Genomic DNA, 12,993 nt, shown 5'->3' on the forward strand with positions numbered 1-12,993 from the left:
GAATAATGCGTTCAGACGGCTGAAGACGAGAAGTACGTGCAACTGACGGATCAAAGCGAGAAGCCTTTGCCAGACTTAACAGATTCGCATGGTTCTTAGTTCCATTAACTGGCAGCCACCTTCTAGCGTAGCCTGGCCTTACTTCCTTTGTGCGAATTGCAGACTTTCGAATAAGATCGCCTCTTATATCCGTAGCCTCCCTGACCGATCCCCCACCCCCGCCCCCGACTTTAATCTTTGCTCTACTTTCCATAATATTGCCTCTCAGAAGGACAACAAAGAAGGGTCCTGCAGCGATTCGATAAAATTTTGTAGATTTGCTTGATTTCGGGAAGCACGGAATTGCTATCCGGTCCATAAACTACGTATTTAATTACGGACGAGTATTGGTGGACTCATTGAAACGGGACAGATCTCTCGTATTATTCGCTTACAAGGGAACTTCTTCAACCCGATATTTCCAACTTTTCTAAGCCTTGTATGTGATTTCAATAGAAATATCATTATCAGATACATTTCTCTTTTTCTCTACTTTTTGGTTTTTCATGGTGAAAACACTACCTAAATGTTACTTTGTGTTTTCCTATTTCTCTGTATATCCTGAAAATTGTAGTAGATGTAAAAATATTGTCTGAATGAAAATTGATTGGCTTTTTATACCCTATGAAACTGTGTAATATAACTATTAACAGTTCGTCTATTGATTAAATTTTTTATCGAAACCACATTTTTTTAACACTTTTATTGTACTGTTTTATAGAGCATAAAATATCATTACACTTTCATTGTGACAACTTTTTTTTATATCGACTGTAGTTTTCGTGATATACAGATAAATAGTGTTTCCATCCTGAGGAACCAACATTTAGCAAAGAAGAATAATTGCCCCGATAACTCTAATAAGATATCCCTACAAAACTGTAAAGTTTCAAAATAATCGGAATTTTGACGTTACCGAAGTTAAGTTCCCTTGTTAATCATATAGACTTCAGTGACGATGAATTTTCTAGTAAATACAATATTACTAATATATCAGTTGGTATGTGTTCTACACTATACGATAATTTGTTAGGTATATGTACTATTAAGTAACACACATTAAATCAAATTTTCCATACATTTTCGAGAAAATCCAACACTAGTACCAGATATTAAATGGTTGGTGGAAAAATAATCGATCTTGTTCTCTAATAGCTGTTAATTGCAATTATCTGGTATAAATGGACACCCTAATGTTTATAACTTTTATACCTCAATTGAAAACCATATTACGTGTTTCCTTCTTTTCGTTAAGTATTCTTTATGATCCTTTAATATTTAACCTGTTAAATTGTGTTATGTAAACTAGAATACATAGTGAACAATGAAAGTATAATATGTACACTTTTATCTCTTGTAACAAACATATTGAACAGAATGTAAATTATTGTAATTGAAAATACAATAATGTAACAGTTATTGTGTGACATATTTAAGAATCAATAACATTAACATTAAAAAAAGGGGGTATATGCAAACAACAAATTTATTCCTTTTTTACTCACGTAGTCAGAAAATGATGAAGTTTCTATGTGTTTTAATAAAATTCTGTGTATTTTGCATAACTCTAATGTACCACATAATACATAGTTTATCGAAATTCTCAGAGAACTGCCACTTTTTAGTTTAGGATGTGTTAAACATTTGTTGTATTAGCATGGTTCAACAGAATATCTGATTCGACACCAAAGCCTTCTGTTTTCCTGTGAGTACAAATCGTACAATAAAAATATACATAAAATGTTTTTATATTTTTTCTTCTTAAATACTGAACATTATCAAAAAAGTATGTTAAAACGAACCGTAACAAAATGATATAGAACAAACTGTATTTGTGTTGCAATTATTCTACAATAAAAATTAAATTCCATAAGAGGAGTTGTATAACAGTTTTCTAAATCTCTGAACTTCTATCTCTAATTAGAAAGCTTGTAGAAAAATTAGCAGAAGATCGAAGTTTCTGTACACAAAGTCACTTCGCGTGTCGACCCGTTTTACAGCACAGTTCAGGAGATGTCCCCTGGGTGCCACAAACTTAACCGTAGAAACTAATTCCAAAGAATTTCTAATTAATGAATCTACCTTCACGAAAACTCTATAACGGTCGTAACACGCGGTCTTTAATAACTATTTACGACACTACCGACGACCGTTCTTTAATTACTAGAACACTCGATGCCCGAATAACGAAGGTGAACTACACAGAATGAGGCGAAATTCATGGTATCAGCGAGAACAGGATGATTCTTCATGCAGAAATAAGCTAAAATTGTGGAATAAATTTTTGCCATACGAGGCTTCGTTTTCGAAAAGAATGACTTAGAAACTTCATCCAGTACACGTGTATTCGTACAGTAAGTAGAAACGGAATGAAATGATCAGACGCGTTAGGCAAATCCTACATATTCAATTGCTCGTGTAACCAGCAGATCTTCAAATTCCATTATCTCGGAAACGAAGAATCGGATGAACAAATTTTACTGCACACTTTCGACTTGCTTTTGCATGAGAAATAATCCTGTTCATTCTTTTACTACAAATTTTGCCGTATGTTGTATAGACAAATGACGGTAAAATGAACGAGAATTATGGGCAACAAATGTGCTTTCCATTTGCTGAAGATTAATGACGATTTAATGGAAAACAACTAATGAACTTAAAGAGAAGAAAATTATTGGATTTTATTAAATTAATTATTACAATTATTGAAATAAATACTGTCCACACTACGTTCATGTAGTAGTACTTTACAATAAAATATTATTAACGTCTTCGTGCTCTTTCGAAAGTAAAAAATAATAAGGCATTACATACCATAATATATAAATTATTCATATGTGTGTAACATATATGTGCGTACTTTACTAGTTAATAATAATTATTATTAAATTACGTTTTGGCTTTCTAATTCTACGATCACCGCGAAAAATTTGGAAAATTATATTGTTGACCCTAATTTTTTGGCCGGGAACTGTACATCGGACGCAATTTCTAAATCGCGATTTCGGGAAGCAACGCCCTCGGACCAATATCCGCGGACATAGCGGGAGAGTTTCGCTGCTGTAACGAAACTTGAGTATATTCGCGGACGCAAATTGTTCGGACACGCTCGGACAGAGAGGAGGCACGTATGTTCAGGCGCATAGAAAACCCGGAAGCTAGGTGTACGTGATGTCACATCAATGCTGAATATTCTGGTTCCCAAAGCGTGCGCCGAGAATTCCGTGCCCCAGGAATATCTGTCGGCGAAGTTTCATCTTGTTCCCTCGTTAACGCGTGGCGATGTGCCAGTAACAAGGAAGAGGAAGTAGCAGTAACCGTGAAGGGTCGGGGCGGGGCTATAGAGGGAACGGAATATCGGAGGGAAAGTATCCCGGGATAAGGAGACCTCGAACGCGGACGAACGAAGACAGTGTCGAGAACGGGAACATTCAAAAGTACGAAAGTTCGAGGAACTACAGTTCGCGGCTTTGCCCCCTACGAAAGATTTTGGAATGAGCACATTATCGCCAGAGTTGACAGTTTCATTTGAGTATCATGTACCTCGTACTCGGATAGTCTCGGTACAGTTGAATAGAATTTAGAACCATTTCGAGAGAGAATGAGAAAACACGATCGTGGTGACATTAATTGGTAATAATAATTGAATAACCAAACTACGGATGTTAATGTAAATTTACAGATTTGGACGTTAATTTCTAAACATGAAAATGAGATATTTATTTCTTGTGCTAGTTGTCTTATTTGTATATACAGGGTGAACCACGAATCGTGATCAGTAGAGATTACTCTGTTATTAACAGTGATTATAGCAAATTTTCTGTCAACTCTTTTTTTCTCATGATTATGTACATACTGAAACTTTCATTGAAATCGGTTAATACAGAAACGAGCGACAGACATCAAAAGATGTGAGAATTGTTAGAGTTACTACAGTTGTAGATCGAAAGTCGGGAAAAACTGCGATTTTCAACATTTTTAATCGTTTGTATCTCGTAGCAACGTTAACCGATTTTGATGAAATTTTCAACATGTATATAACTAACATAAATCTTCGATACGTATGTATTAAATTTTCATTATAGCCTCAGATTAAAAAGTTGTAAAACACGACCTTTAATATTTTCTTCGCGATTCGGACCAATTATAACTTTTTCAAATTTTTTTTTCACATCATTTAGTAAATTAATGTCATTTGAACCAATTTTAAAAGAGTTGTTCTATTTCAAAAGGTGTACGAATACTTTTTACACCCACTGTATACAGTCCAGCAATACTACAGTATCCTTAATATAAACTAACATAAACAATGACTCATCGAACTTCGTGGAACGAATTTTCTCGGAATCGGAACTTGTTACGTATCAAACCATCTATGTTATTCTTGATTTTTCTATGAATAATCGATCATTTTTCGTTATTGCGTTCAGATTTCCGGATTGCTCGGTATTATGCAAGCTCAGAGTTCGAAAGAACCTGATCACTTTGAACATCGGTGAAACTTTTATCTGACTGACGTACAACTCTGTGCGTCTCTTCGGCTCCGCGTGTGCAACGACGGCGAGTTTCTTGTATTTATGGCGCACAATAATGCGGATCCCAACACAGGGATGCAAAGTTTCTAGTGGTAGGCACACACGCAGAAGAAACCCGTGAACTGCGGTACGGGGTAGGGGTATTCGAATGAAACTGAGATTTCCTTAGCTTCCGCGGCGTACAATGCAACCCTAAACTGCGAGAGTTACCGTCGAAATTACCTATGCGATGAAAGGGCCGACAATTTGTGCGTCTAACTCATGGCCCATTAATCGTACCATACAGTACAATGTAACGCAATTAACAAACCGGGCGGAGAATGCGTATTTCCCTGTAACGTGAGTAATTTAAGATATACAATAACATAGACACATTGTGTTACATTTTTGATTAAACAAATAATGACGGTTTTGTTGGATATTTGGTATCGTTATACATGGTGTAGCGAAAAGGCTGGGAAAAATTGTGGGTATGACTAATACAGTCTGTTCCACAAGAGCGTTGGAACGATACCTGGAAAAATAATTGATAATTTCAAAAATTGAAAAACAGACTTATAGTACATCTAAAATACTACGACGCAATTACCTAATATAATGCATCATCAGCTTCAATTTCAAGTATAGCCTCTATGCTTTTACTCAAGTTTCCAGCGTACCACTCGGAGAATAGCCTCCATATTTGCTTAATTTGGCGGCATAGCTGCTTTAAAGTAAGTATAACACTTCCACGAAGCTTGAGCTTGATGATGCTCAGACATTTTCAATCGGATTAGCGTCTTACGAACTCGTTTAACTATTTCATGTAACGAGCCGCCGAGAAGATGAATTTTGGTCCTTTAGGATGAGTGCAAAGAAACACTGCTTCAAACCGTTTAGCGTAGGTACGCTGTACTCATGTTGAAATTCGAGTGTTTACAATGACAGACGAACCCAAACTAACATATTCTTAACACTAGAATTTATTAATTTCTCTTTGTTAACCAGTTTATAAGACATTCCAATGGACAAACTTATTTCCCAATTTGTTATAATTTTTTCTGTCACAATTGAGACCTATTGGGACATATGATCCCATTGTGAAAACATGATGCGTCAAACTGTGCTTAACCTATTTTTTCTTCATATTGGAGTGAATTATAGTCCGTACTATTGCATTATGGAGTTTCTCGTTAAAAAAAAGTCCGTCTCTAAAGGGTTAAAAATGCTAACTTAAGCAACCCAAGTCACGAGTATGCATTTTTATGGTGACAAAGTATAATTATTATTATTACTATTAGTCGGTATAATAACAACGGCAGAATATTTATTCATTTCTTTCAGATAGTAAACAAATGAATGTGATTACTATCGCTGGCTATTTAAACTATTAGTTGATATAATAACAACGGATGAATATTTATTCATTCCTTTCAGATAGTAAACAAATGAATGTGATTACTATCGCTGGCTATTCAATAACTTTCAACATAATCAATTGAAGAACACCACTATAATTATAGTTCCGTCTTCAACAATCACTTCGACCGAAGCCACTATGGTGGTAAGTAATAACCAGAAGGATAAAACCGAAAATTCTAGAACCCCGTGAAAATTCGCTAACCTACTTATGACTTCAAGTATCGTTGATCACCGAATTGCCCGAGAAGAAAATCTCACGAATTCTGACCAGTTAAACCCCACTAACCTCCTAGAATGATCCCGTGCCCCAAAAGCGACCGCGTTTACTGGTCATAAATATAAAACTAGCACACACGATCACGCGTCGCTTGCAGCAAAGAGATGAGAACTCTCTTGTGCATGTCGACCCGATAAAAGTTTCGTCGGCCTGAAGAGCGTTAGCGGATGGCAAGGAGAAAATACGGACTCGAAGACACGTGTGTAAAACCCGCGCAACCTCGGTGTTACTATACTTTATGTGAGTTAGAGGATAACTGCGAGAGCGAAGTTCCACGGCGTCTGCAATGCGTCTGGACCGAACCGTTCCGCAGGATATCACCTTGGTTCGCGAGGAAGTATGTTGCCTGGGTTCGCCATATTTTTCGAGCGGGCGTAATGCAGCTTGTTACTCATCCAGCTATGAGTTACCCGGCCCGGCGTACTGGTCTGTAATCCACTTTTAAACGGATAGTTAAATACTCGTTACCGGCCTGGCTTTCGAACTGTACCAATCCACTTATCACGTACATCGGAGATTCGCACTTCCCTCTATTTGACTTTGCGGGAGAATGGAATAGCGAAGCTTGGCGCTCGCTATATTTTAAGGGGTTATGCCTACCTGCTAGCTCGACAAAAGACATGTACGTTCGGAATTTATTTTTAAAAACTTTAAGACTTTTTTAAACGTACCTCATTGTATTCTAAAGTGTACATTTCTAAAGTGCTTATAATCATTTCTTCAATGCAAAATATGAATAAATAGGGGAAATATAAAATAAAAAATCCGAGCAAATTTAGTTACTATGTTAAATTATCTAGTGTCCGTTCGTTTATTATCCTGAAAAATTAATTTACGATAAAATGGCGGCTGTTCAAAATCGAAGTATCGATTTTCGCCAAAAAAATCGTTCATTTTTGATCTATAAAATAAAAACTACGCAATGAAATACAAAACGCCACGATCAGGCACTTGATTTCTATGTATTGAATGAGTCCACCAAAGCTGAATCAGTTTGGTGCAGCGGTTGTCGAAATATTTTGGTCATCGATTTTGAAAATGTGGTTTTGAGAAATACACGTTTAAAGTTTCAAGTCAGGTTTATAACCGAATCAATGCAAATTTTTTATATATAGTTATTCTTAGTATTACGGTTTCATATAGCTTTGTGTATTTACTAACACAACCATAAATTGCATTGGAGCACAGTATTCATGACTCACGCACCCCTAGAAAGGGATCCTACCACTTTACGTATATCTGCTCTGAAACTTCCAAAGCCGTGTACTTTAAACGGGCCTAACTCCGCCAATCTTGGTCGGATCAAAATCAAACTTTCACACAATATTTCTAAAATGATGTACTGTAAGAAAATATTAAAACCCAAAAATCGATTTCCTCAAAATTTATAGGTAGGCATAATCCTTTAAGTGGTCTTTGGGCACTTTGGAGCCCAAAATAAAAGATCTTCTTTCGCAATTTTTTTCGAGAAAAAGGAAGTAAATGAAACATATATTAAAAACATTTTATTGTACATGTCTTCCGATATACGAACAAATTTTTACGCGACTCTGAAGCTCCTCGCGTTGTTTTTAAATTAACACCTAACTGACCAACAGAATGACTTGAAAACAGTTTGATCTAGAACAAAAAATGAAACATTTTTATATTCTACAAATGAAGTAAATGAAACATCTATTAAAAACATTTTATTGTACATATCTTCCGGTATACAAACAAATTTTTTTTCATAGACCTAAATGACGACTCTGAAGCTCCTCGCGTTGTTTTTAAATTAACACCTAACTGGCCAACAGAATGACTTGAAAACAGTTTGATCTAGAACAAAAAATGAAACATTTTTATATTCTACATGAAATTTACTAAAGTAACACGTAAGGATTCTGCTACATGTTAAAAACTTCCTTTACTATGGACATTTTTATACAGAACTTTTCGGTTCAAAACGAAACTTTTTTCTTCAAATATTTATCATTTGCACAAAAAATCATGTTTCTAAAAATCCTTACATATTTCTTTAGTAAATTTCATATAGAACACAAAATGTTTCGGTTTTTGTTCTCGGTCAAACCATTTTCAAGTTAACCTGCACACCGATTAGGGGCTTACTTAAAAACAGCCAAACGTGGATCAGTCCCAGGCAGAAATAGGACTTTAAGAAGGTTAAACACTATTGGGACATACCGATTCCGTTGCAAATTAAGATGTAGTTATCGTAACAACGAGAGATGAACATCTCCTTTGTTTGCGTAATGTATCATATGACTGAAAACAAAATGCCGATCGCTATTCGTATCTGTATTGTTATAAAATAATGGCGTGACAAAACTATACTACGGAAATGATCAAAACAAACGGCCATTTATTTTCCACCAACTCAATAGAACTTTTCTCATTAAAAAGTACAGCAGAGTGTGTTATAATTTTATGTAAAGAAAGTAAGAAGAAATTATAAGATAAAGTAAATTTCGTAATAACGAAACGACGAATAACATTTCTCGCGAATATTTAAGATTTCGAGTGACCAACAGAGCTTCTAACATTCGTGTACAAATAAATATAATAATTAGGTCTTTATACATAATTCACAGGAGAAATTATTATACAACGAAAACGACAAAAACAGATAAACATAAAAAGATGGAAGTATAAAAGAAATACATAACTAAAATGTTGCAAATTGTGTAAAGATGGTGCACAACCTACCTGTATTTAAGTTTAACAGTTTGTGTGTCTTTACGTGCACGTCGCAATGGTATACTTTCATTATTAAAAATATATAATAATAAAATATTGCGTATTCAGATTAAATGAGCCTATAATGTTAGTTATACTTGCCCATTTCATTCGTAATCACTCGTGTCTTTTAGCAGTAGCAAGTAATATTTAGAATACTCAAAAATTTTCCCACTTTACTTAATTTATATTTTAAACTATAAATTTAAATAACTTTGCAATCTCAGAAATGATCTAAAACTAAGATTTATTAGAAGTATGTAAGAACAATTTCTACAGAATCTGTTACTGAAAATAGTCCCTCCATTCTCGATAACTTATAACATTTCTCTGGTACAAGCGGAATTCATCTCCAATACAACACCGTTATTTATCGTTAAATTAAATTAAATTGGGTCTGAAATGAAATCAACTTAAGAAAATATATGTATCTGCCTATCGCTATAGATTATAATATATGTAAGCTATTGATGTCAAATTAATTTAGAAATTCCTCTAATAAGATATCTTAATTAAGAATCACACATTAGCATCGGGTCAATTGCAAGCGACGGTTTTTATTTTGTACGACTTCTTGGTAGACTCCGGATTTTATGCATTTATCGCAAAATACGAATATGCAAAGTACAGTACTGTAAACATTTTTCTAAAGATTACTGTAACTTTTACTTTATTTCGGACGTAGTAGTATTCTTGATAAAGAAACGAAATATCTAACTTAATTTCAATTCAATAAATTGAATAAATCTCTGAATTTACATAAAGATCCGTAAGTCCACTTATTAGATTCGAGACAGTTTGATTTGAAAAATAATTTGAGTACTGATACACGAAATTTAATTTCGCATTTACAGACGACGTGCCTAACAGAACTGCCAGACGTTGCACCGTGTAACGGCACAGTACGATTGCCACCGCCGTGCGAGGACTCGCCTAGCAGCGGCAGCAGCAAAGACTGCAGGGAAGAGAGCCCTCGCAGAAGGTGCCGAGTGCTAGCGTCCATCTTGCTCCTAGTAGCGGCTCTGCTTCTCGGAGGACTTTGTCTACCGTTGCTTCTACAATCCGCGCCTGTTACGCACCAGCAAAGGCTGGACGTGATCAGGAGGATTCTCACTGAAGTGCCTCTGATCGATGGGTAAGATCACGCGATTAGACAAACAGTATATTTGATCAGTGGACAAATATTGATAGATTTTGCTCCAAAAAAGTAGTCTAATACAAATTTAATTATAATTTAATAATAATCTAATGTAATACATAATGATTATTTTATAACATGTATTTCGAATAGAAACTTTTATTCCAATAAACAACATTTTTGGAATATTAGTTTTCAGCATTTCTATTCTTACGAGACTTTTTTTTGCTATTGATAGTGTGTTGCTACGGCTTGAAGTTTAAAATAGAAATTTCTGAAATTAACAATTCAGTGCCAATGTCGAAGTCACTTCTTCATGTCTCTGGCAATTATAATTGAAAGACAACAAATACATTTATCTCTTTCTCTATTCATATTTAAGTAGAATTAGCCATCTCAATAGGTAATCTACTATTTTTTAATAAGTTGACAATACCGTTTGGGTTCAGTATAACTCCCTACTCATTATGCTTGGCGGGTGTGATAATGGGGAACAAGGAGGTTCATTATTGAAGATTAATGTAATTTTGTTTTTGGTGGAAAGAAATGCTTAATTTAATAAAACTTCCTTTTTAAAATGAATTTTCTTACTTCTACACTTGCTGTGTAACTTTAAATTTTGGTTCCTGTACCCTACACACTTTCGAAAAACCTCGAAAATGTTATTCTTACGCCTTTCAATATTTTTCTTTGTTTTTCCATATTTTGTAACTGCTTTAGTACTGGTTTTATTTGTATCTAATTCAAATCAAACCTTCGTGAATCAACTAGCATAGAATTAGAAACCATCCGAGACTTTTGGCATTTACGTTGTGCAGCACTGATTTAGTAAATGTTTTTAATAAACGGCAATTCCGAGATCCTTAGATTTCCTGATCTTTTTTAAAATGAGTAAAATTTGCTTGTAGTCTATAGAAATAATTTTAGTATAAATGAAATTGCTGAAATGTTTTAACACACTAAAATAATACACAAGCCAAGACTGAATGTCTGTTCGTGCCTTAACTGTGATAAAATTAACTATAATAAACAATTGCATACTCTTTTAATTTAATAACGCGTACAGAAGTACATTACTCGATGCAGTTTTTTTATTATAAGTAGAGAAATATCAGGATCTCGATGGAGAAAATTTATTAGTTTGAAAAAATATTGTAAATATATCTTCAACATTCGTATGTATCATGTCACAATATTCGCCAAAAGTAACATATACAAACGAATTGCACTGACAAGTGAATAGACCATTTATCTGCTAGTAAAATTGCTTATTTCGTTAGCTATGGACTAACTAGTAGTACAAATCAATAATATCCGCATGTAACATCAAACCCCCATTTGATTTCACAAATCAAAAACAATTTACTATCAACTCAAAAATCTACAATTTTCTCTGCCTCTGCCCCAAAAAGGACTTCGAATGTTCATGAAGATCACAGAGGAAGAACATGATAAATCCAAATGAAACAGCCATATAGATTACTAAGACCACGAAAAACTCGGTATTAAAAACTTAACGTAACAAGTTAAATGACAATTTATGGATAACCTAAGAAGTGATTATTTAAAAAAGTAATTATTAACACGAGAATAGCTGATAATTCACAAAATTTTGTAAAAAAAACCAAATGCATAACTAGTATTATGACAATCAATATTTTGAAATGTTCAAGAGGATGATTAATCCATTAAAACCAAATAAAAACACAATTCTAGTAATATGGGATTGGTTGACGGCGTATTCAACTTTTTTTTGAGAACCTGTTTTTCCCCGTGGTCTTCATATATAATGATAATAGTTTATTAAATAATTAATCCTTTACATTGCGGACTAAATCCGTTCTGCTACGAAAAAAGTTGTTCTACACAATATGTTTCGTTGTGATTCCGGTTTAAAACTTTAAAAGTAATGATGATTTAGTAACTGTTTTCCATCGGTACTGTTTCAGGCACAACGATTTGCCCTGGAACGTTAGAAAGTTCGTACACAATCAGCTCGGCGAGGTTAATCTGAGCAGCGACCTCGGCAGGGTGGATCCCTGGGCCAGATCAGACTGGAGTCACACGGATATTCCTAGATTACGTGCTGGCCTTGTCGGTGCACAGGTAAGTGTAAAATAACATTCCCAGCTCCCCAGCTTTTTCACTCATCCCTAATTGCAATTTAAACTCTTCGGGGCGCAATCTCTTCGTATAATTACTTCGAGCTAGTCTAACATTATTGTTTCGCGGTTTAAATAAACTTTATGTTTCTGTACTAACACTCTGCTGTATCTCGCTGTACGCCAGTCACTTTAATCAGTTCCCGACACAAATGTTAAATCAAAAAAATAATTCTAAATACCAGTTTTATTTAAGTGTTTCGTGCAATAATAAATATTGAATTTTTTTGTAATATACATCACTTCATAATATTATTTGCATATCATTCGCATAGAAAAATTAATTTTCAATTCTTGCGTCAAAAATGACGCATTCTTCTATTCATATAAGAAATATAAAGAATATCGCTACAATATTGAACTTAATTGACTTCTAATATAGTTCCAACACTTCTTTATTAATTACAACCATTCATTGCGATCGTATCTTTCGATTTAATTACTGTTCTTCATGAGTTAGTACTTAAACACATAAATGTGATGAACATCCTCAGTCTATTTATTACATATTCACTAACACAAGTGCCCAATGACTTATGTACATACAGTAGTGTATGAAGTTCGTCTTTTGTTGTAACACATTTTGTCATCCTTGTATAAAACAATTGAGATTATAAAAAACATACTGTATATAAAAATATAAAAATATATTACATAAAATATAGGTCAACCAAATGTAGTTAATCCTTTGTTATAAGACAATAC

General features: G+C 34.3%; 1 protein-coding gene across 1 annotated transcript in view; it reads left to right on the forward strand.

Moving 5' to 3' along the window:
* The window catches only part of LOC107190853 (dipeptidase 1-like), a 201,346-nt gene that overhangs the window by 90,699 nt on the left and 97,654 nt on the right, over nt 1–12,993 (forward strand). The window contains exons 3-4 of the mRNA XM_015579739.1: nt 9,843–10,123; nt 12,076–12,232. Coding sequence (XP_015435225.1) covers nt 9,843–10,123; nt 12,076–12,232 — 438 coding nt within the window. The remainder of the gene's footprint in view (nt 1–9,842; nt 10,124–12,075; nt 12,233–12,993) is intronic.

The sequence above is a fragment of the Dufourea novaeangliae genome, unplaced genomic scaffold (genome assembly GCF_001272555.1).
Source record: "Dufourea novaeangliae isolate 0120121106 unplaced genomic scaffold, ASM127255v1 scaffold205, whole genome shotgun sequence".
NCBI classification, from domain to species: Eukaryota; Metazoa; Arthropoda; class Insecta; order Hymenoptera; family Halictidae; genus Dufourea; species Dufourea novaeangliae.